Raw genomic sequence first — 25,309 nt, 5'->3', positions numbered from 1 at the left:
TTATATTTGATTGGAAAGAAAAAAAAATCCTAAGGAAAATTATTTTCTTATGTTTAGTTATCAAATAAAAAAAATATTAAAAGAAATCAAATATAATTAAAATAAATTAAAATTTTAGGTATTTTTAAATTATTTAATTTTTGTGTAGAAAAATTAAAATAGGTAAAATAAATTTAAAGTAATATACAAAAATAATGTATTAACTTTAATTCTATATTTTATTTTCTTTATTCACTTTTTCTTTTTTTCTTTTTTTCCAATATTTTTTTCCTTTATATTTTACCTCAATTTTTTCACAAATAAAATATACCCAAATTATATCTTAGGTTTCTAAGCATTTCCACAACCTTATAAAGATGGATTCCAACTTTCAAAATCACACAGAATTAAATTCCTCCTAGTTAAGAACCACCTTGGCCAATACTTGGGAAAGCTAACCAACTCTCATTGTGGTGACTACTAATCAAAATTTTACAATGTTCCCATACAACTTTACCATTTATTTTTTACCTCCTTTTGTTTTTTCAAATCCCTTAAAGCATAAAAAAATTAAGATTATTTTTATTCATAGAGATTTGGAATAAATACATCTAACCACGGTTTATTTTTATCAATTGAGGCTTTAATAAATTTATTCCAATTATTATATTTATATTTTAAAGATGTTGCTGTAAATACATTTAACAATGATTGATTTTCATGGATTGATACTTTAATAAATTATTCAAGGGACAATTGTGTTTTGGATCTAATTGGGCCTAAAAATTAAGTTTTGGTCCATATAAGTTCACCATTTAAGCCCAAGACTTAGAGAAAGTGTGAAAATTGAGAACAAAGATATGAACTTTTTATCTTTTCAAAAATGATATTTATTGACTATGAAAAAAAAAAGAGTAGAAAAACATTAATTTAAATTTTATTCCTTTTATAAACCTTAATAAAATTTAATTTAATTTAGTGATTTGGAAAAAAATACATCATTTTCCAAAAAAATAAAAATAAATTATTATTATTATTTAAAAATTAAACATCTTGGAAAATATATATTTAAAATTATGTATATAAAAAATAACTAAAAGTATGTCAAAATTATTTTTTTAAATGATATATTTTTAGAATATATTTTTTTTAAAAAATAGTTTTCTAAAAATAATAAATTTTCAAAATAATTATTAAAAAAAATTAAGATAAAAAAGTTTATCAAACATTGTGATAAAAAATACTCAAAATAGTTTTGAATGGTATATTGGTCTCTTCACATTTTATATCTTTTTCATCAATTATACAATTTTTATGGACCAAATCTTAATTTTTGGGCTCAATTAGATTCAAAACACAATTATTTCATTATTTAATATATATTTATTTTTTTAGAAAGATTTTGAATAAAAAGATTTTTGGTAGGTGTGGTTAATGCTTTTTTTAAAAATAAATTTTATACATAAACGTGCAAGGAATCATCATTTATCTCCACTTTATTACGGCCATTTAAAAGCTTTCATGATTTTCCAATACTAGCTGAGGAGGTGGATCGTTGTATCTTCAACCCGGAGCCAGTATCTGATACATCACTTTCTCTTAATCTTGACTCCGTCCACTTACAAGTTGGAAATGTAATGAGCATTGGTTATTATTATTATTATTATGGGGTGGGGCCGATGACAAAATGATTGAGTGTTCTGTGCAATGCAAGTAAAGCCGTGAACTTTTTCTGAATAAACTAAGCAATTAAAATGTTAGGGTGAATTGACAGTATTTCAATAAACATCGTAATTTTTCTATCATTTCAATAAACATCGTAATTTTTCTATCATTTCTTTAGGTAAAACTAAATAGGCAATATCAATTAACAGTAATAAATAAATAAATTCATGTAACAAGAAAATAAATTAGACATCAAAATTTTTACATGGAAAACCCCCCAATTTGAAAGAAAAAATTACGGGATTTATTCCAATTCAAACATCCATTATTAACAATAATGAGTTACATCTGTCTTTTTTAGAATAATATTTAAAGATTATCAAATACATCAAAATCACATATAGCCTTGGATTATATAATTTCTTTTGACAAAAATAAAGAAAAATTAGAGGAAGTATACTAAAAACGTCGTTACTGTTTATGGGCAATAACATCAATTTTTCGAATTCAAAATCTGATCTCCACCGTTCAAATTGTAGATACTTGAGTTTTAAACCTTTCCTCCAAATTTTAATTTGATTAGACAACAGATGAAGCGAGATCGACTTATTGATGAAATTTGAGCAAATAGCATTTTTCTTCTCTTCTCTTGTCTCCGGTTTTTTTTAATGTAACTGACTTGATCCCAACATATGGGCCTACTCCCTCACATACGAGGGCGCCCAACATAAAAGGCCACCTACGTACGAAAGAGAAAATAAAATGGTCATTGCGCCTAACAGGATTGCAACTGCTGTGGTGACTTAGCGGCCATGTATGAATAATCCAAAATGTGTGAGATCACTGCGGTCGTCAGATAGTGTTGGTCATTCAACGGTAAGTATTGATTAATTTTTAAGACTGATGCGCTGCTAGTATGTGATAGGAACGGATACTGATGGTTTGGGAATTATATGCCTATATATATAGATCTCAGAGGAAGTGATAATTTTCACGAGATAGAGTAGAGAAAATGGGAAGCATTCCGGAGAAGGCCCTGGGATCAACAGGAAAAGCCATACCTCTGGTGGGCATGGGCACAGCTGTGTATCGTTCTGCCCCTTCGGAAACGAAAGACTCTGTTCTCCATGCAATAAAGGTTGGCTATCGACACTTCGACACAGCTTCTGTTTACAACTCCGAGAAACCCCTTGGTGAAGCCATAAAAAAGGCTTTACAGATTGGGCTCATTAATTCGCGGGATGAGCTTTTTGTCACGTCAAAGCTTTGGGGAAACAAAGCACACCCCCACTGCGTCCTTCCTACACTGCAACAAACACTCAAGTAATAAACCAAACACTTCTTATCATATTCTTTTCTCTAGCTATACCATCAATTACTTCGCATATTTGATCTTTCTTCTCTATTAATTTTTCATTTTGGGTTTGGTTTATGTAGGAATCTTGAACTGGAGTACCTTGATCTCTATCTCATTCATTGGCCACTAAGCATGAAGCCTGGAAATTTTGAGTTTCCCGTGAAGAAGGAGGACCTTCTCCCCATGGATTATGCGTCCGTTTGGAAAGACCTGGAAGACTGTCAGAAGCTCGGTCTCACCAAAGCAATAGGTGTAAGCAACTTCTCAAGCAAAAAGCTTGATGACTTGCTCCGCATAGCCACAATCCCTCCGGCCGTCAATCAAGTGAGTGTTTCATTTCAGGCAGCTCTGCCGGAAGTGTTGTGCTTCAGTAACATTGAATTTTCCTTTCATATAGTTGAACTTTTTATAAGATGAGAAGCATGGGTGTATCAAGAAATAAACAAATCGACTAATCTTTTTAAGAAAAAAACCACTAATCATAACAACTGTTTGGGAAGGTGGAGATGAACCCACTTTGGCAGCAGAAGAAGCTTAGGGAGTTCTGTACAGAGAAAGGAATCCACATCACGGCCTACTCTCCTTTGGGTGCCAGAGGAACACCGTGGGGAGGTGACAGAGTTATGGAATGTCAAGTCCTGAAAGAAATTGCCCAAGCAAGAGGCAAAACGATTGCTCAGGTAAAATTCTCGAGCCATAAAAATTGCCATTTTTAAGTATATAATAGAAGTGCTGCCATAAAGATTGAAAGGACATAATCCAACAGCTTCTTGCTTTCTTCTACATCAGTTCCTTCCAAATTTTCCAATTAGGAATAACTGGTTCGGCTGAAACTCACTAACAAGTTGACCCTTTTTCGCAATTCATATTTACTGGATGCATCAATTGATGGTAGATTTTATTTTATTTTGTCTATCTTTTTTCCTTTTTCATATCTTGATGGGACTGCTTCTGTTAATGCAAAACCAATGACATAAAGATATGCTTTTTCTTAAATGTTGCGGTGGAGATATAGTATGTGTTGATTGAGAATCCAAAAGCTACCCCACAAAGTCTGGGTATCCAATGTGCTTTTTTCTTGGCCTCCATGATCATAATTTATTTTTTCAAAAAAAAAAAAAAACTGATTTGTTTAACTTGGTGGTGATTGTTTTTGCCACAATTTGAATTTGGTCGTGTTGATTTTGAAGGTTTGTTTGAGGTGGATATACGAACAAGGTGTGAGTGTTGTCGTGAAGAGTTTCAACAAGGAAAGAATGAAAGAGAATCTAGCGATATTCGATTGGGAGCTAACAGCGGAGGATATACAGAAAATAGATCAAATTCAGCAATTTAAAGGGGTTCCAGCTCTGGAATTCATTAGCGATGAAGGCCCCTACAGGTCTCTCGTGGAACTGTGGGATGAGGAGATTCAATTCTGATTAAAATGAGTATGGCTGAGCGCCACTCCCAATTGACTAGAGAAGAGTCATATTTGTGAATGAATTGAACCTTTTTGTGATCAATTACCATTTGATAAACGTGGGAAGGAATTTAGGGGAGGGCAATCCCCAATGAATAGCTCGTCAACTTTGAATAATTGTATACTCTTTTTCTCACGTCCAGTTGAATATCCAAAGTTTTGAGATGGCTCTGCTCATAAATTTTTTTCCCCATAAAGCAAATGTCGTCAATCAATGCCAAAAAGTAGTTCATATAAGCTGGTGTGCGGAGAGGTAGAATCTCTAGCCAAGAGGTTCTTGCCCCAGCCCACAAAGAAATAGTGTTCCCTGCCACCAGTCTACCTGTACCATAATTTTACTATCAAACATTTTAAAATAACTCTTCATTTTTCTTAAAAATTTCGAAGTGTATACTTTATATTTCTTAGTAAATTTTTTTGGAAATGTTGTAAAACGACTATGCAATCAAACGTAATAGCATTATTATATCATTTCCCAAGGTTCACCTCAAAAGTAAAACGACTCATCTCCTTAGTACTACACATATAATTAATATAATGTGCATTAAAAAAATTTCAATTTTATCTCATTACTCTAAAATTTTCTCTTATTTGGTTTTTTAGCTTTATGCTTGGATTTGTAATGATCATATATTTTACAAGTCTAACATTGAATATGATATTTATTGTTGTTTGAATTGAATCACTATCTTTTCCTCATTTCTAACATGATACGAAATTTCATTGTTCCTTGTTGTATAAATTTTGACCTTCATTACTCGATTCAAGATTATCTTAACACTTTGTTTTTTACCTTGTAAGACAATTTAGCTTTGTAATGCTTTCACCTTGATTTGAGAGTTTTAATCCAACTATTATCCATGGGCTTGCAAGAAACCTATAATATCATGGTATTAAGCTCTTTCAATTCTTTAAAGGTTATCATGTTGCACTCAACCATATGATTAGATTTTTTTTTTTTAAATATCTCCATAACTTAGAAATTTGGATTTTGTGGCTATTAGTTTTCATCTAATTACCAAAAAATAATGTCTATGAAAAACTCTAAATATTTTCTCTATTTAGTATAGCCTACATTGACTTTTCAAAGATTTGTTGTTGGATTTCTTTCACATTTGTCCTCATTTACTATTATTAATGAGGACATCATAGACATCTTTTGTTGTATTTACATTCAGAATCTTTTAAAAAATATAAGTACTTCTATCAATTAGTAGCTATAAAGAGGAGCCTTTAAATCTTGTTCTTTTTCTCTAAAATTTGTCCAACTATCTTTAATATTTGTGTGAGTTTTGCTTAATTCGTTGATATCCCAAATTCTTGATCAAGAACACCTCAAAGATCTTGATATTGAAATAACAGTTGCATATGAATCCTCCAAAATTTTAAAATTATGTTTTTTTTTTACCAAAATTTAGAAATTGGGGTTGGATTGTCTTATTATTGGTTTGTGTTTTAAATTATCTTTGATACCAAGTGTAACATGTAAAATATTTTTTTATTTTTATGAGAAGGATATTTTATATATGTTTTAATTATTCTTCATGGCATATAGAAAATTATAATAGCCTAATAATAAAATAACAATTCGAAATCCTAATAAATTAAAGTAAAGACTCATTCAATCACTATTAGGTTATTAAAATAATTCTAATAGATTAAAGAAAATCAACAATACTAACACAATCTTCATAATTTGAGTCATTGGAGTAATATAAAATATCTTATAATTTATCGTTTGATGAAGGAAAAAAATACATCACAAGTCAAAACTTGATATTATGAGGATTCGAAAAGGCTATTTATTCACCATTCTTTAAAGATTCTTAAAAGATTTGTGTAGAGATGACAGTAAGATAGGTGTTCTGTTATAACTGATCATATTTATTTATATCTATTTTAGCAAAAATGATAAATTAAATAGGGGTGGTGAGGTTTGTATAGAAATGTCATTTCTAAAATGTTTAAGTTTTTTTATTTTTTTAATATATAAAAATAAATATAATTTATAAATAAATGAATATTATAAATTTTTATAACAAGATGGGGCCATGTAACATTTCAACTCAAGTTAGCCCTGACCCTATGTGGATCTAAAATAGGCCAAGGACTTCAATCTCTCCAAATTTTCTATAACTGGACCTAATTTGATGCCGTCTACATCTGGGACCTAACAACCCCGACCAACCAGAGATTAAAAAACAAGTGGTCTTTAAAGAAACACATCATCCTTTCGGAGGCGGGTTGTCATTGGAGGAGAAGTCGATATTGTAATAATGATTTATCATAATGTTCACCGGTTGAATTGAGTGGCCACCAGAATAAGATAGAAACTAGATTGTCCGTCCTATTATAAGTCTAAATTCCTTTACAAGCTGTGGAAGACTTCTTGATATATACAAGTAATTAATATTAAAGGGAAGTGTATATCTCAATATACTTTATATTTTTTGTTTTTAAAGTTAAAATACAATAATAGCTTTTATATAAGATATAAGATTTTTTTTTAAATTTACATAAAAAATATTATGATTTTAAAATTGTCTAAAAATATTGAAGTATCAAAAAATATTTTTTGCCATACGTAATTTTAAAGTTTTTGAAAGATATAAAATAAAAAATATATTTTTGTACAAAATATTCTATTGTTACATAAAATTTATTTATATTAAAAATATATCTAATTAATGCTAGATCCTAAAATGCAATGTGAATGATCTCTCATATGTTTGAAAAATAGATATTTAGAACTACCTTTCTTTAATAATAAAACTAATTAATAATGATTCAATATGAAAATAAAATTTATAATAATTTCCTTATCGTCTAAAAAATAAAAAATAAAAAATAATAAAGAAACTTATAATGAAGTTATGATCCGTATTTATAGTCAAATGACGAGTCAATAGTTTAGTTTAGGGGGTAACCCTTGAAACAAGTATGAGTTTTAACTTAATAGTCCAAAGTTGTCATTGTTCGGGAGGTAATAACCAGTTCGGGTTGGTGTCCCTATTACAAGAAGTGTAGCTTTTTTGTCTTAATATTTTCAGGAAAGTATTTGTAGCATAAGTAGGTCATGGGCTTCTTTACATTGTCAATTATATGCGTAAACGGTCAACTTAAAAAGAAATTATTTTATTCCACAAGAATTACAAAAAATAAATAAGTGAAAAAAAATATATTATATCTCCATTCAAATTAACCATTGCATGATCAGCACCATCAGCAAACGAACCCATGGATTAATTTGTTAGAGACGGGGGAGCGGATTTGGAGAAAGGAGTGTTGTTTTGAAGAGCTTTTAACATGGAGAGGATACAACATAACCTCACCTCTTACGGCTCTACAAACCACATAGAATGAAAGCATTATAAACCATTAACACATGGAATTAATACAATTTTTGCTTCTTGTTTTTAAAATTAAAACTTCTGTATAAAAAATAGAATATTTTATACGAAAAAAATGTAAATTTATCTTATATCTTTAAAAATCACTTTTAAAAAAATTTTAAAATTTGAGATAGAAATTTTTTTTCTTAATGCCTTAATTTTTTTTTCAAATAGTTTTAAAATTTAATGTAACCTTTTTCAATATAAGTCTCATAAAGCTTTTATATTTTACGTAAAATTTATTACTATTTTATGATTCTAAAAATAGAAAAAGTGAAGTTTATCCAAAAGCAACAAGAAATTAGCTTACACACTTGGTTGAGCTGTATAGTTTAATGGCTAAAAGTAAAAAGTATGTTAATCTTGTTTTAAGAAACTTTGTAAGTTTAAGGCAAAGAAATTAATTAGAGGGGTCTTTACCTAATAAATAAGATCATGACCTACCTAAAATAAACTTGATTCCTATGATATTTTTATATTGTATTTTTATTTATTTTGAATAAATATTTGGTAATTGGTAACTTTCTAATTACAAGAAATTAGTTTGAGTTATTTGCATTTTTAGTATTGGAGCTGAAGGTATAAAATAATTATCATGCCCTTAAGTGGCTTTTGGGTATGACCCCCTTTGTCTTCTTTTACTGTAACCCTTCAATCTTTTTTTTTTTTTCCTTCCATTATCGATCTGATCTCAAAAGGTTTGGTATGATTTATGTGGTAGTTAGACTTTTACTCACTTTATTCTTCTTGCTAATCCTTTGCAATAAAAAATTGATCATGTTAAGCTAATGAATCGCCATTTGACCTCCATTAATAATTGACTTTAAGTTATTTAGCAATAGAAGCAAATTTCAAGTAAATCAAAACATGATTTTCCCATTTTAGTTATTGAACTTTTTTTTAAATGTTTACCTAAATAAAATTATCAAAAATAAAAAAATCCCAAAAAATTATTTTAAGTTATCATCAACATAAAACAATAAAATCCACTACTTTTTATCTCAAATTAAGATGTTTCTCTACAAGCTCCTTTAGTAATCGGGCTTATTACCATTTTGTCTCTCACTCTTGATTTGAATTTTGATCATGTCATAATGAATTTCATTTATTATTACATCTTGTCATATTTTTAAGAGCTCTATCCCAACAATTCTATCTTTCAAAGAGAGCTCTAGTTTACATTCCTATAGAGACGATTCCACCATCCTCATGTGCTAAGATTTAAGAGAAACCCTACTTTAACAGTCTTTTCACTCCTTTTATGGTCCAACTCATGAAGGTAATTTTTTATATAGCCAAATAATAATTTTGGTTCTTTCAAATCATAGGGTTTTGGAAACTTCAATGTAAAAAAACTTAATACAGATGTAATTCATAGAATGGTTGAGCTTGAATTGCATAAAGAAATTCAACAAAGTCTCTCTAAGATCATATCACCTTGGTTTTCTCGTCAATACTGATAAGCTCCACCGCAAACATGGGAGGCTTCTATTATGAAATATAAGAGCCTATTTGGTCGTGTGATTAAAAACAATTTTTTTATTTTTAAATATTGAAAACTATTTTTAAAAATTCACAACACTATTTGGTCATTGTTCTTTATTTTTAGATTTTAAAAAACAAAATGAAATAGAAACTCATTTTTATAAAACAAACAGAAGTTGTTTTTACTAGTTTAAAAAAAATATAGAATTTTTTAAAAAAAAACTAAAAAAATAAATAAAATTGAACATGATATCATTTTTTCTCTCTCCATGATTTAATACTCATATAAAAAATCCTTTTAAATAATTCAAATATTTTCAAGTTTATGGCATTTTTAAATAATTCAATTGAAAATTCTCTTTTTAAAGATACAACTTAAATTGAATTTTCAAGTTATCTTTTAAAAAATAATTTTTATATTTTAATTGGGAGAATTGTGTTTTGAGGTGAGATGGGCCTCAAAATTGACCAAAGATCCTTATATCATGCACATTTAAGTCTAAGACTCAAATAAAATGTAAAAATTAAGTTGAAGGATATTATCTTTCATTAATTCTTAAAATATCCTTATCCCCCACATAGACACAGTGTGAATTTCAATTTTTTATATTTTTTTTCCCTTTTATATTCCCTAGTAAGTATTACCCATTTCTAACTTTTTGTTTTTTTTTTCTTTCTTTGTCTTCCTATCTATATTTCTATTTTATGTCAAATAAAAAACAATAATGTTTTTTTTTTTCATTTTTAAAGATATTGAATCATTTTACTCTTATTATAAGTAAGGATAAAATTTTTGGGATTTTTCATCCAAATATTTTTTATCTTTTAGTTTAATTTTTAATTTTTATTTTAAATTTACATTGCCTTTTTATTTATATTTTCTCTTATTTTTAATTATTTTTTATATTTTCCTCATTAACCATATTTTAAAAAATTAAAAAATTGACTATCACTTCACTCTTATTATATATATATATATATATATATATATATATATATATATATATATTCTTTTAGCTTTTTTATTTTTTATTTTTTATTTTAAAATTTTTAAAAAGATAAATTTATTAAAAAAAATAACTAAGATATGAAGTTCTAATATTATATAATAATTTTTCTTATCTAGATAAACTAACGCAAAGTATTTTGACTTATAGCAAGAAAATTATCAATACAATTTTTTAGTGAAACTTTAGAAATTAAATTTCAAATAAAATATGTTATATAAATTTTTATCTAAAAATTATTAAAAATGGTATTTAATTTTTTTATTGACTTCCAAACTTATTTAATTTTTTACTTGAAAGGTAATAGAACATGTTTACAAAAAAAATAGTTTTTTATTCTTTAAATAAATGAGTATAAATATGTGAAAAGAATTAAAGATAATCTTAGTAAAATTTTTGATAAATATGATTATAATTTTATATATAAATTCATTTGGATAAAATTTCACTCAAAAAAAAAATATGCAATTACAAAATTTTAATGATGAAATTTAAAAATAAAATTCGAAATAATTCTTGAGTGAGAGAATTTGAGTAGGGAAAAATCCTTAAGTGGAAAAAATAGGAAAGTTTTTCAAAATCATTTGAAATTCTTAACAAAAAGTAGTCTTGTACACCCTTGTACAGTTAATAAATTTGTCTTGTACAACTAGTGTTATACCCTTGTACAATAACCAATGTTTTCAAAAACGGACCGATCATTGAATCAGAAAAGTTATCGATTCACGGTTCACTGATTGAATCGATGGTGGAATCGGTGATGTCATAAATTTATATTTTATTATTTTATATATTATTAAAATTAAAAAATAATAAATTCTATCTAATTTTTTACAATATTTTATCAAAATTATGATCAATAAATAAAAATAACACATTAAATAATAAATATAAAAGTAATAAAACATAAAATAAAAAATAAAAATAAAACGTTGGAGCAGCTACTGCCACTACACAAATCGGGGAGGGGAGAAGGGGGGTTATGCGATCTACAGTCGATGCCTCTTTCTTTTCTTCTCAGCCAATTTATTATTACAAATTGAAATTTAAATTACTAATTGGGTGGGACAAGCAACAATATGAGGAAATCTGATCTAATCTGGTTTTCTCATCTTCTGATCACCTACACATTTGAGGATGGTGAGAATGTGTGAACTCACAATCTGAGGATGAGCAACAATCGATCATCTCCTTCTCTACATTCAATCCAAACTCATGCAAGAAGAACACAACTTTCTTTTCTTCCACCACCTTCAAGATCCTCTCAAACACAACCACTTCACATGGGATCTTGAGCACACCCTCCTGCTGAAACCCGAATTCTTCTTCAGCTTCCCTCAACAGAAGCCCAAATGCCTGGTGACCTATATACTCTATCAGGATGATGAACCTTTTCAACTCCTTTCCCACGCACACGGCTAGAAACCCTTTTGGGACGACCTTGGTAGAAAGCATTGAACTAGTGTCTATCAAGGAGAGAGTCTTCTTAATGAACTTGATGCTCTTGTTGCCATTGTTGGAGGAGGATGAAGTAGAGTTGTGGCTGCCATTGAGGTGAAACGACCAGCGATGGAAGCCTATCGCGACACGTTGGGGTGGGCCTGGAGGCGGGCAGTAGTTGCTGCGGTTTGAAAAGGGAAGGTTTGGAAGGAGGTCCTCCAAAATGGCGTCATTTTGATGCTAGAAACATCAAAACGACGTCCTTTTGATGTTGAAAAAAAAATTTAATCGAATCGTCCAGTTCACTGATCAGACCGTCAATTCAACCAGTCCGATCCCGATTCAACCTATCGGTCGGACCGGCCGATTCGGTCCGGTTTTTAAAACCATGAAAATAACTCTAATTTCATACATCATCTCATGAATATCTGAAAATAGGTTGGTTAACCATGTTTTCATTGGTTTGGTTTAAAGGAAGACGAAAAATTGTTATATAATTTTGTTTTACAATCATCATAAGTGAGGTACCTATTTAAATAACCATACACAAGTTAGATAAAGTGCATGAGATGAATGTATACTTAAGCAATGTGTGTTAGGAATGTCATCTATCCTCAATTAGGGGAAATAAACAAACAAGTTTTTTAGAATCACTTAAAATTCTTCACAAATGATAGTTTTATACACCCTTATACAGTTAGTATATTTGTCATGTACACTTAGTGTAAATACCTTGTACAATAACCCAAATTCCATATACTTCATACTCAATGTGTGTCCATAGGTGGGTTAACCATGTTTCCATTTGTTTAATTAAAAAAATAATGGAAGATAGAAAAACAAAATTTTCCCTCAAACATCATTAGTGGGATAAGTATTCGAATTGTCATGTGCGAGTTAAATAAAGTGCATAAGATGAGTGTGTGATAGAAAAATGTGTGTCATGAGAGTGTGCAATCCTTAAATGACAAAAAAAAAATAGTTGTTCAAAATTGATTGAAATCTTTCACAAATGATAGCCTTGTACACCTTTTGTACAATTAAGACATTTGTCTTGCCTAGTTAGAACATTTACCTTGTACAGTTAGTATGATACACTTGTACAATGATACAAATTTCATCCACATGTATATATTATGTGTCCACATATGATGTGTGAACCATATTTCAAATGGTTTGATTTAAAAAATGATATAAAATGTAAAAATAAAATTTTTCTTCAAACATCATTATTGGGGTAAGTATTTAAATTGTCATATGTGAATTAAATAAAGTATATGAAATGAAAGAATTTATGGTAGGAATGTGTAGAATCCTTAGATGACAAGAAAAAAAAATTTGTTTAAAATGTACAATCTTGTATACCCCTTATAAATTAGTATACTTTTCCTTATACAATTAGTGTAACAGTCTTGTACAATGGTATAAATTTCATATATATGCATAAATTATGTCCACATGAGTGTGTAAATTATGTTTTCAATAGTTTGACATTTAAAATAATTAAAACAAATAAAATAATATTTTATTTTATTTTTAATGCAAAATATAATTAAAAATAAAACAAAGAAATTACTTAAAAACTATTATTTAAGCCAAATTTATTTATTTTCTTTTACTTTTGGAAATAAAGAAAAATAAATAAAAAATTTATTTAACCTTAAGAAATATAAATATAAGATCGGTTAAAAAATACCAGATTTATTTATTTATTTTATTTTATTTTTGGAATTAAAGAAAAAATAATAAAAAACTTATATATTTAACCATAAAAAAATGTTAATATAAGATATGTTAGAAAATAGAAACAACTCAAATTTATTTACTTATTTCATTTTATTTATTTAAATTAGAAAGTAATTTATTTTAATAGATCAAAATGTGTGTAATTAATCTATTACTTTGTTAATTATGGATATATTAAAATTTTTTATTACACAACAAAAATTGAGAAAATAAAATTAAAAAGAGTAATAAATATATATAATTTAGTTATTTAATTATTTTTCATGTAAAAGATAGTCACAAAAAAAAAAACACACAATTGACCAATTCTTTTGTTTAATTGTGAACATACTATATTTTTATTTATTTTATTATTAAAATAATTAATGAAAAAAATAAAAATGGATAATCAATAAATGAAATTTAATTCCTTTTATTATTTTCATATAAAAAATAGTACTAAACAAAGTTTTAATTTTTATTTTTAAAAATAGTTTTTGAACGTAATTTTTTTTTTATAATTTAAAATAGAAAATAATGTTGATTTTCAATTATTTATATATAAAAAAGTTTTAAAAATAATAAAAAATCTAAATGGTTAAAATAAAATTATTCTATGCGAATGTGGTGCAATAAAGACCAAAACAACTTATATGAAAGGTCAATATTTCCCTTCGCTAATTTATATCCTTAAAATAATTAGAGGTGAGATAGGAATGTACGGTCAATTTTGAGGCCCATCTCACACAATTCTCCCGTTAATTTGCCTTTTCAAAATCCCTCCATACATGACTCTCTCTCTCTCTCTCTCTCTCTTTCTCTATAAGTATATGGCTAAGGTCATCCTGGGTGTAGATCAAAGAAAATGGCTAGCATTCCACGAGTGCCGATTGGCTCGTCTACGCTACCTCTTCTGGGCTTTGGGACGGCCGTATTTCCGTTTGCTGCATCAGAAACCATGAAAGAATCCATTCTCCATGCCATCAAACTGGGCTACAGACACATCGACGCCGCTTCTGTTTACAACTCGGAGCAGCCCCTGGGTGAAGCCATTACCGAAGCCTTAGGCCTTGGCCTAATCAAATCAAGGGAAGAGCTATTCGTCACCTCAAAGCTTTGGTGCTCCGATGCCCATCCTCACCTAGTCCTCCCTGCACTCAGCAAAACTCTCAAGTTAATTTCACTACCAACTTTCCAGTGGTGAAACTTGTTTAATTTTCTGCTCTTTTTATTCATGAAATGAAATTAACTCACAGTTGTTAATGTTTTATTTTCTAGGAATCTTGGGTTGGAATACCTTGATCTCTACCTCGTTCATTTTCCGGTGAGCTTGAAGCCAGGGAGTTATGTGGTTCCTTTCGATAAAACGGAGCTGCTTCCCATGGATTTCAAGTCCGTCTGGGAAGCCATGGAGGTATGTCATAGCCTCGGCCTCGCAAAATCCATAGGAGTAAGCAACTTCTCTTGCAAGAAGCTTCAGGACTTGCTCGCCACCGCTAAGATTCCTCCGGCTGTCAATCAGGTAAGTGCTCTTGAATGGCTTATCCTTTGCGTCAGCATCTTCATCACTCTCATAACCGTCGCATAAAGGTTATAACCATTTGGGTTTCATTGTGGGTGAATCTACGTAAACGTTGTAATCATTTCCATAAGCCGCCGTCATTGAACTAAAGATGCCTTCCTTTGGGGCGGCTTCTGTTGGTCATCGATGATTGTGAAAAGACTGTCAATTTTGGTAAAAAATAATCACCATTTTTTTCAGATAAGATCTAGAATTTTTTTAAGACAATATCTTATTATTATTATATCCTACGAAGTTTTCAAAACCATATAAGTGATTAAATCAAAAAAATAATTAATTCACAATTTAATGGACGAACCAACCATTGGAAATTAGAAACATTGGAAATATAATTTATTTTATTATTTGATCATCATTAATATTACTAACAATTTAAGAATAATTCAAAGATTTATTCAACTATTAATAATTTTAATTTTATTAAATATGCAACTTTTAATCATTAAGATGAAATAAGATTTTATTATTTAAATTTGTTTGGATTTTAATAGCTACATATTTTACTCCCTTTAAAATTATTAGCTTTTTTCATTTATATTATATTGACATTTACTATAAATAAATCATAAATAATTATATTCATTTAAAATTTAACAATAATGTGTAGACAATTTTTAAACGTTTTCTTCGCATATACAAGCATAGCATGGGGCCCATATTTTCATTTTACATACGAAAGACCATTTTCAAATGCCATGGTCCCACTTGTATTGACATTTTGCCTTGACAAAACCAAAAGCCGCCTATAAATTTGTCATCCACCATAACTATCATAGGTATGGGCTTGCTTGGGTGAAGAGCTTGAGCTTGGACCTATTCGAATTAGACTATCAGTAAAGTTTATCCCTTTCCTATTTTATTTTTCATGTTTTTCTATTTAAAAAAAATGCCTTCGATGGACATGTCTTACAAATACTTTAAGGTATTTGAGTAAAGTCTAAAGTATATCAAATGATCAAATATGACAATTTCTTTTCCAATATGCATGCATTGCGTTTCTCAAGGTGGAGATGAGTCCGCGATGGCAGCAGAAGAAGCTGAGGGAGTTCTGCAAGGGAAAGAATATCCATGTGACAGCATACTCTCCTTTAGGGGGCAGAGGAACTGTGTGGGGAACTAACGAAGTCCTTGGTTCTAAGATTCTGCAAGAGATTGCTCAGGCGAAAGGAAAAACAGTTGCTCAGGTACAACTTCACCTTTCCTTCTTCATTCTGCGTTTTAGCTGCATCCCTTGATACAGTTTAAAATTTTACTGATAAGTTAATTCAAACAACTCAAGTCTATGTGTCCGCAAGGGCTTTGGATTATTTAGGGTACGTGCGAGATTCTTCGAACTTCTTGTGAAACACAAGACAAGTCTCAGAGTCATATGACCAGATTCAACTTTCTATGTTTGATAATATTTTAATTTAAAGTATTTTTAATAAAAAATATTTTCTTTATATTTATATTTTTTTAAAAATCACTTATCAAATATTTTTCCTTCAAATTTTTAAAAATAATTTTTAAATTTTATCAAATACTTAATTCTTTAATAAAATATTTATTTTTTTCTTTCAAATATTCAAACAGAAGGATACGTTGATGATACTAAGAACAAAAAAGAGAATTAAAAAAAATTGTTTTCTTATATTTAATTTTATTATAAAAAAATATATAAAGAAAAATAAAATATAATTAAAATTAATTAGAAATTTATATATTTTAAAATTATTTAATTTTATATAATAAAAAAATAAATAAAATAAATTTTAAAAAAATATGAAAATAATTTATCCACAACAACAACAAGAATAATAATAATAATAAAAATAAATAACATAAACCAACAACCTTTCACATAATCTTATTTTAAACTTTTATAATAAAGTCATTATACAAATAAAATATAATATAATATGCAGTTATACAAGTAAAGCTTTAGAATTTTAGGTTGTCCTTTATCCCCACCTCTTTTTGTGACATCTGTTAAGCCTCCCATTAATCTTCTTTGTTTTTAGAATGGTTGTTACTCCTTCTATTGGGATAGTAACAAAGGAAAATATCAAAGATTTGGGACTTAATATGATTCAATCAGGTTATAATCATACAAAATTTAATGGGGAAATAGACATAATCAGACCTTTTGGGCCTTTTACCCATCCCCCCAATTCCTCTGACTTTTTTTCTTTTTTTTCCCTTTTTCTTTTTGGGTGCTTCGTCAGATTTGTTTGAGGTGGGTTTTGGAGCAAGGAGCGAGTGTTGTTGTGAAGAGCTTTAACGAGGAGAGGATAAAAGAAAACATGGAGATATTGGACTGGGAATTAAGCTCTGAAGAGTCCCAAAAGATTGATCAACTTGAACAGCAGAAAGGGTTTCCGGGGGACATGTTTGTGTGGGAGGAAGGCCCCTACAAATCTATAGAGGAGTTTTGGGACGGAGAAATCTAGTGGAGCAACGTCTGTCTTTTCCCTCTTGTTTTGTAATAAAATGCCACTGCAACAACTTGAGTTCTATGTTTTTTTCTGTTATTTGCAATGAATAATTCAACACCCAATTTATAAATGTAGGGTCGGATAGGAGAGTTTTTAAACACAAAGTGAAATTCAAATAATAAGAAGAAATCATTTTCATTTATTTTTAAAAATAAAATAAAATAATATAGAGAAATAAAAAATAATTTAAGAAATCATAAAAGGTAAATAAAATAGAACTCAAATTCTTTTTCTTCTTTTTTTCTCTCCATCAACTAATGTCTCAAAATTTTTAAATATGATTTCTTTTTAAATTACATGTGTGATTTTTTATATGAGATTTTTTATTTATTTTTTAAATAACTTAAAACAAAACCGATCCAATTAATATTATAAAGTCAAGAAACTTAAAACCGATGCAATTAATATTAAAATTTTATATGGTAAAACTCATTTAAAATAATTTTTTTTAGTTTCTTCTTTATGCATAATTATATTTTCCAAAATTTTTACTAAGAAAATAACTTCAAATTAAATTGAGTAAGACTTATATTGATTGACCTTAGTAATTTTTAAAAATAATTTCAAATTCAAATATTAACCCATTTAATACTAAAAATTAGTGGACAAAAATTATCAGAGAATAGACTTTGTTGTTTCTCATTTACTTAGATTATATATATATTTTTAATTTTATTATTAAACAAATTATATTTGCTTAGATTTCATTTGCAATGTTGATAGTGAATAATCCCAATGATAATAGTTTGTTATCGACATTGGAATTGTGAGACTCGATAATTATAAAGGTGTTAAAATGTAGTAAATAACAAGTCTACTAAATTATCTCATCTATAATGAAAGAAGACAGACTTGAAGTTAGTTGAAATATATCAATAACAACAATTTGTTGTTATTCTTTATATGGTTTCATGGTCACATAACTTAAGCATTAATTTGTACTTTATATGTTTTACAAACTGGTGCTTGTTGTTGCACCAGGAGCCGTTGCACCAGGTGCTAGATCTGGAAGTCGATCCGAGCAAGTGTTCGGATCTATTATGACATAGCTTTGAGGCGCGGTTATAATTATCTACGCTCACAATATGCGGTTGCACAAAAAAATCATTTTTGCGTTCAAATTCAAAGACCGGTCCAAGTCAATGAACTTACTTCGAAGAGTCCTGATAAATGATGATTGAGACGAGATTCGGCATTTTTGTGGGTGGGGGCGAGGGGGTGGGTTTTACTAAAATATAAATTTATTTTACTAGTACATATAATAATCAAAATACCAAAAGTATATGTACAATTTAGATTTAGAAAGCAAAATTGAAGAAATCTTACCAATTTAATAATTTTAGTAATTTTTGCAGTCAAAAGGTCACAATTGTTTTTTTTTTTTAATATAGAATTTATTAATTGCTTCAACAAATTTTGGGATTTTATTTAGTTAGTATAAAATCAATTGAAAGTGACAGTTTTTTTCACTTAACAATGATCTATCATAAGTTTGAATGCAAGCATAAAATCCCTTAATATGAAATAATTTATTATTTAATTAAATATACAATATTAAAATTTTAAAAAAATTCGAATCGAAAATGAAGAAAACACATTATTAAAAAAACGAAATTTTTTACATAAATGGAAAGAATGAAAAATGAATTAAGATAATGTATATGTGATGAAATAAATGATAAAATTAGAATATAAAAAGGAAAATAAATAGGAATGTTAAATAGATTTCATAAGGATCGGTTTTTTAGCAAGGTACGGAATCCGCCGTCAAATCCCAGGACTCAACCCTAAACAGGTGGTGGAAACTACCAAGCTGGAGTATAATATGGGCAGAGGGAATTTCCGGTGGAGCGGTGAAATGCGTAGAGATCGGAAAGAACACCAACAGTCTGAGTGGGGATAGCATTTCTCTTCTGCATGTCCATGGAGTTTTCCCATTTTTATAGGAACTTCTGTACCAGAAACAATGGTATCTCCAATTATAGCTCCTCTGGGATGTAAAATATATCTCTTCTCACCATCCCTATAGTGTATGAGACAAATGAAGCAATGTTACTCAATCATTATCAAACTAACTACAATCTTTTTCTGTTCGTGAGGATCCCATCAGAGCGCCTTCTACTTCTAATAGGTCGTGAACTAAGTCAGAATCATTCTCAACGAGTCCATAATGAGACTATGGTGTCGGTATAGACCGAAATTCCGTTATGGTCCAATTCTGACTGGTAATAAATGTCGGGGCTTTGTAGAGGCAACCAGGAGGTTTGCCTAGAAGTAGCCACCCTTGTAGCATGGGCTGCAATAAAGGCTCGATGTCATTCGAATATATATGTATTTTTTTTCTTATTTAGAAATAGAGAAATTAATAAAAAAAGAGAATAAAAAATAAGGACAATTAGCTAGAGCAGCAGGTGCTGTAGCGAAACCTCTCATTAGACCATCTGTAGCACTCATAGCCACAGCTCTAACTCGATTATTTCCTAACCATTTATGCGTTAGAGAGACCGTTTAATTGAAAGATTTTGTTAAAATTGTTCCTTTTGAATCATCTGATTATTGATTATCGAATCCATCTGCAATCGCCTGAATCTCGAGATGCTCTTATTCCTATATAATTTTCATGTATATGAATACGACTCTATCTTCATTTTTATTCGCAATAATCTTATCATTTACGAGCATAAAAATTCTCGTAGAATCGACAATGAAGTTTTCATTCTGTTTATGCCACATCATGAATTAGTAACTGCATCCAATCTTCAAAAAATTCCCAATTGTTTCTAAATTTGTTTTAAAATTTTATTTTTTATTTAATTCCTTGCGAGTTAGATTTTTATTTTTATTTTTTATCAATAACATAGAAATGAAATTATTTTTAATGTTTTAAAATTGAAAATTAAATTTATATATTTAAAGAGGGACAAAAGTTTACAATTTTCCTTTTTTTTTTTTTTTTAAATCTCTATTTTATAAGGTTTTTTATCTTCTTCTCATGAAATTTAGAGGGGCCCCTATGTGCCCCCCTTGGGCCTCGCCCTGCTGCGCCATAACTTGCTCTAAATGATTTTGGCAGAATCATGTACCATACACCAACCCCATTAAATAGAAAAAACAAAAAGTTACCCTTTAATACACTTAAATAATGATTTTCTAAAATTATCCTCTTTCCTTTTTTTTTTTTTTTTTTTTCTCATACTCACCGTCCGCCTGTCCCTCCCCGCTGAAACCGGCCAGCACTTTGTCGGCATCATCACCGACCGCCAGTCGCCGCCTGTGAGAGGTAGCAGCAGCAGTGGTCGCTGGCAGTGGTGGCGGTGGTGATGTGGAAATGGAAGGAAAGAGAGACAAAGAGGGAAGGGAAAGGGAGAGAGAGGGAGGTTGCCGGCCGGAGGGGACTGTGAGCGGCAGCCGGCCATGCAGTGGTGATGACGCTGACAGTAATAGTAGTGGTGTTGTCGAGAAAGGGAAGGAAAAAGAGAGAAATAGAGAACCGAGAGAGGGGGAAGAGAAATTGCACGTCGGAGAGAGCTGTGCGGCCGTGGATGATGACGTCAGCAAGGTGGCGGCAGATTTTGGTGGAATGGGAGAGGCGGGAGGGTAATTTTGAAGAAAAATTAAAATTACTGTTGAGCATACGAAAGGATAATTTGTTTTTTCATTTCACACTTGAATTGAAAAGTTAGAAATAAGGTTAAAGATTTGGGGTTGGCGCATGGTAACGTGATCCCCCCAGATTTTCTTCTACGTTTCCGAGATGCTGCCAGAAGAAAGTAGTAGATAATAAATGTGCACTCCACCTCGAAGCTTGTGAATGTATTTAATGTTTTAAAAATGTTAAATCATAAGCACAGGATTTTAGAAGCTCCCAGGAGTCCAGGACTGGGAGGCGAACATGGCATCCCGGGTTATGAAATTACAATGCTTTATTTTTAGTTAAAATGTTTTTAAGAGAATAAGTATGAAATGTTTTTTTTAATATTATAAAAAAAATTTAAAATATTTTATAAATCTTATCAAATATTTTTATTTTTAAATTAAAAGCGTTCCTTAACATTAAAAATATGTCTGTAAACACAGGCTGTCAAGCAGTACGACCATTGATGACATTGGCTCTGGCCATGCTACAAAATCAGGTCATGGGGTGTCGCCTTGTAGAGAAGTAGATCAAAGAAAATGGCTGATATTGCCGGCAAGCCGGTGGGCTCAGGCCATGCTAGAATTCCACTCTTGGGTTTTGGAACTGCTGTATTTCCTTTCACTGCATCAGAAACCATGAAAGAATCCATTCTCCATGCCATCAAACTGGGCTACAGACACATCGACGCCGCTGCTATTTACAACTCGGAGCCTCCCGTGGGTGAAGCGATTGCGGAAGCTTTAGGCCTTGGCCTGATCAAATCAAGGGCGGAGCTATTCATCACGTCAAAGCTTTGGTGCACCGACGCACACCCTGACCTAGTCCTCCCTGCACTACGCAGAACTCTCAAGTTAATTACATTACCAACTATCAAACTAATGTTGAAAACATTTTTGATTTTCTGCTCATACTCGAATTATTCATGCTTATAAGTTTTCTGGTTGACGTACGTGTATAGGAATCTTGGGTTGGAATACCTTGATCTGTACCTCATACATTTCCCGGTGAGCTTGAAGCCTGGGAGTTGTGAGGTGCCCTTTGAAGAGAAGGATCTTCTTCCTCTGGATTTCAAGTCTGTTTGGGAAGCCATGGAGGAGTGTCAAAGCCTCGGTCTATCAAAATTGATAGGAGTAAGCAACTTTTCTTGCAAGAAGCTGCAGGACCTGCTGGTCACTGCAAAGATTTCACCCGCTGTCAATCAAGTGAGTATTTTTTAAGTCAGTATAAAAAAGTACAGTTTTGTAGTGTAATGGACTCCAAAAATAGGGTATGGGTGATAACGTTTTGACAACTTTTGTATAAAAGATAGTTTTCATAGCTTTTAAGATGTTTTCTAAAATAAAATTATGTTTAAAAAATAAATTATATATATAGGGATCTGTTTTTATTTTTTAATTGTTTTTTATATTTATCTCACTATATTTTAAATAGACCACATAAAATAAGTAACAATCTAGTCCTTAGTTTTTTAATTGGACAATCATGTTTGAGCTAATGGTACGAAAATAATTTTTTAGATTTAAAAAAAAAAAAATTACCATGTTTTCATTGTTTCCTTTCAATATTTTAAGCAATAATTAAAAATGTAAAAATTTATTTGGAAACTTTAGCACTATACGACTAGTTTAAAGTATCTTTACAATAAGTTGATTTTTAAATTTAAGTTCCCCAACGTAATTTTATTTTAGAATTTATTCTACAAAAATTTATTATTATTTTTTAATAAATTTGTAGTATTTTTAGTTGTTTTTTATAGTGTCCTAAGCCATAATTAAAATTATGAAGAATAGCTTAAGAAATGTAGCATTGTATCCGTACTTTTAGAATAAGTTGAGAAAATTAATTTTCATATTTTAAGTTTTCAACATAATTTTGTTTTTGAAAATGATTAAGGTGGTTTTAAAATCTGCTATTAAGAATCATTTTTTGATAATTGTTTTCTAAAATATTCCCAAGCAAACCCACTATGGCAAAGAATCTAAGATCACCTTTGAAATATTTGAGAAAAAAAGTTGCAAATTATGTCAAAGAATCTAATGCTTTGAAATGTTCTGAGAAGGTGGAGATGAATCCACTATGGCAGCAGAAGAAGCTGAGGGAGTTCTGTAATGGCAAGGGCATCCATGTCACAGCCTACTCCCCATTAGGTGGCAGAGGAACTCTTTGGGGAACTAACCGAGTCCTTGACTGTAAGGTGCTGCAAGAGATTGCTCAGGCGAAAGGAAAGACAGTAGCTCAGGTAATGCTTCAATCTTTTCTATTTATTCTCCATTTTTTTTCTCACCTCTTGGCTTTACAGGAGTTTGTTCTTAAAAAATAACTAAATATACTTCAATTTTTTTTTTTTTTTAAAGTCATCATGTTCTCAAAATAAAATAAAATAAAAACAGTTTTCAAATAAGAATGGTCATTAATGTTACTATATAAATTAATAATCCCATTTAAATAATAAAATCTTTTACTTTTAGCCCAATTTGATGTACTAAATTAATAATCTCGACAAATACTTAAGATAATAATTTTTATATTAACAAATATTTAAGGGCTTAATGGAATATCAATTAGTATCCGACGAAGTTCATAAAAAAAAATATAATAAACAGAAATTCATTATATTGAGTAGTTTTTTTACTATTTTTATTTTTTTTTCATTCAATTTTTTCTTGAAACCTTTACACATTTGAAACTTCTTTATTTCTTAAGACATTAAGTTCTTAACTAATTTAAGTATATTTGATAAAATAATTTAATATTATAATTTAAAGTAAAAAATAATTTTAAGTATTAAGTTAAAATAGTTAATTTATTATTAATCTTAATTTTTTATTTTTTATTTTATTTTTATCATTTGTTCATGTTTAGTGAAAGTATATTTAACAACCATGATATTACATTTGTAATTCATATTTTATAGAAAATATTTTTATAATTAATTATTTTATGTATTAATGATAATTTAAATATAATTTTTTAACAAATAAATTTATTATTTAAAATTAGTAAAAGTATAAATATTAGTTAAAGTTAATGATGGTAAATATGTCAATTTGATTATTTTGAATTAACTTTATCAAACAACCATAATACTTAAAATATAAATTAAACAATAAGTCTTAAATCAATAACCAAAGAAAAATTAAAATTAAAATAAACTTCAATCATTAAATAATAAGTATTAAATTTTACCAAACATCATCTAAATTTATTTCTTTTATGAATATTTTTATCTTCTTATTAATAAAAAGATTAATAATCACCTTTTCTTTCTTTAGAGTGTTTTAGAATTCTATGTATTAAATTTTGACAATATTCATTATTTTTGGATTTATAAACCATAAGTATATAAGTATTGTAGAGTAAAAATATAATACTCTCTCTAAATTTATTAAATATCTAAATTTATTAAATATTTATTTATTGATAAATCAATAACTTGCTAAAATAATAATTTTTCTTAGTCCTAATGACATTATTTTATGAAGGTTTTACCATAGTCATGAAATATGATAATGGCATATCAAGGGACTTCTTGTGTGATCTTAACTTGTTGCTCTTGGTTGGGTCTTTGAGTTATGAATTATTATTTTAATCACTTGCCCTAATGTTCTGATTAAATGCATTTAGGAATTTTGAATTTTTGAAATTTTATCAAATATCCCTTTTATTTTGAATTTTTAAAAAATAAATAAAATAATAAATAAGAATGATAAACAACGGTATTTGATAAAATTTTAAACTAATAGTAATAAGATGTATTTAGTCTAACCCTTAGTTAAGTCAAATGAAATTAATAAACCCATTTATAATTAATATATATATCAATTCATGATTAATTAAAAATTAATCAAGATCAATTTGAAGTAAATTTAAAATAAATTATAATCTATCAATAAAGGTAATTGGGTATCTTAAAAAATAGATTCATATTGTTTTTGATCTAATTCTTGGTGCTTTATGTAGATATGTTTGAGGTGGGCTTTGGAGCAAGATGTGAGTATTCTGGTGAAGAGCTTCAACAAGGAGAGGATAGAAGAGAACCTTGAGATATTGGATTGGAAGTTGAGCCCGGAAGAGTCCCAAAAGATCGATGATATTGAACAGCAA

The 25,309-nt window shown here is 29.1% G+C and overlaps 4 protein-coding genes across 4 annotated transcripts in view; 3 read left to right on the top strand and 1 right to left on the bottom strand.

The window, feature by feature from the left end:
- The first annotated feature begins 2,624 nt into the window (after positions 1-2,624).
- Positions 2,625-4,629, top strand: LOC100247586 (non-functional NADPH-dependent codeinone reductase 2). Its single transcript, XM_002285175.4, has 4 exons — positions 2,625-2,967; positions 3,082-3,325; positions 3,502-3,681; positions 4,192-4,629. Exons 1-4 carry the CDS (start codon positions 2,657-2,659, stop codon positions 4,420-4,422), a joined length of 966 nt encoding a protein of 321 aa, XP_002285211.1. The 5' UTR covers positions 2,625-2,656; the 3' UTR covers positions 4,423-4,629.
- A 6,837-nt stretch (positions 4,630-11,466) lies between these two features.
- On the bottom strand, positions 11,467-12,543 carry LOC100250969 (uncharacterized). The gene is made up of 2 exons (XM_002281718.3): positions 12,520-12,543; positions 11,467-12,027 (listed from the first exon to the last, which is right to left on the bottom strand). The coding sequence occupies exons 1-2, from the start codon at positions 12,541-12,543 to the stop codon at positions 11,467-11,469; spliced, it is 585 nt and encodes a 194-aa protein (XP_002281754.1).
- Positions 12,544-14,300: 1,757 nt separating this feature from the next.
- On the top strand, positions 14,301-17,630 carry LOC100252687 (non-functional NADPH-dependent codeinone reductase 2). Its single transcript, XM_002285166.4, has 4 exons — positions 14,301-14,685; positions 14,791-15,034; positions 16,099-16,278; positions 17,299-17,630. Exons 1-4 carry the CDS (start codon positions 14,378-14,380, stop codon positions 17,521-17,523), a joined length of 957 nt encoding a protein of 318 aa, XP_002285202.1. The 5' UTR covers positions 14,301-14,377; the 3' UTR covers positions 17,524-17,630.
- Positions 17,631-21,668: 4,038 nt separating this feature from the next.
- LOC100257833 (non-functional NADPH-dependent codeinone reductase 2) overlaps positions 21,669-25,309 on the top strand; it is a 3,884-nt gene continuing 243 nt past the window's right edge. The window contains exons 1-4 of the mRNA XM_002285162.4: positions 21,669-22,055; positions 22,164-22,407; positions 23,265-23,444; positions 25,166-25,309. The exon at positions 25,166-25,309 is cut by the window's right edge and continues 243 nt beyond it. Of these exons, the coding sequence (XP_002285198.1) occupies positions 21,742-22,055; positions 22,164-22,407; positions 23,265-23,444; positions 25,166-25,309 (882 nt within the window). The 5' untranslated portion in view covers positions 21,669-21,741. The remainder of the gene's footprint in view (positions 22,056-22,163; positions 22,408-23,264; positions 23,445-25,165) is intronic.

This window comes from Vitis vinifera, chromosome 1, assembly GCF_030704535.1.
Source record: "Vitis vinifera cultivar Pinot Noir 40024 chromosome 1, ASM3070453v1".
NCBI classification, from domain to species: Eukaryota; Viridiplantae; Streptophyta; class Magnoliopsida; order Vitales; family Vitaceae; genus Vitis; species Vitis vinifera.
Note: the sequence above shows the minus strand (reverse complement) of the source record. Positions and strands in the feature narration are given on the sequence as shown.

Excerpts from the sequence above, each read along its gene's own strand:
- LOC100252687 (XM_002285166.4), top strand. The coding sequence starts at position 14,378 with ATGGCTAGCATTCCACGAGTGCCGATTGGCTCGTCTACGCTACCTCTT. Across the intron at positions 14,686-14,790 it reads GCACTCAGCAAAACTCTCAA|GAATCTTGGGTTGGAATACC; the intron begins GTTAATTTCACT and ends TTTATTTTCTAG. Across the intron at positions 15,035-16,098 it reads TTCCTCCGGCTGTCAATCAG|GTGGAGATGAGTCCGCGATG; the intron begins GTAAGTGCTCTT and ends GCGTTTCTCAAG.
- LOC100250969 (XM_002281718.3), bottom strand. The coding sequence starts at position 12,543 with ATGGAATTTGGGTTATTGTACAAG. Across the intron at positions 12,028-12,519 it reads AATTTGGGTTATTGTACAAG|CATCAAAATGACGCCATTTT; the intron begins GTATTTACACTA and ends TGATGTTTCTAG.
- LOC100247586 (XM_002285175.4), top strand. The coding sequence starts at position 2,657 with ATGGGAAGCATTCCGGAGAAGGCCCTGGGATCAACAGGAAAAGCCATA. Across the intron at positions 2,968-3,081 it reads ACACTGCAACAAACACTCAA|GAATCTTGAACTGGAGTACC; the intron begins GTAATAAACCAA and ends TGGTTTATGTAG. Across the intron at positions 3,326-3,501 it reads TCCCTCCGGCCGTCAATCAA|GTGGAGATGAACCCACTTTG; the intron begins GTGAGTGTTTCA and ends CTGTTTGGGAAG.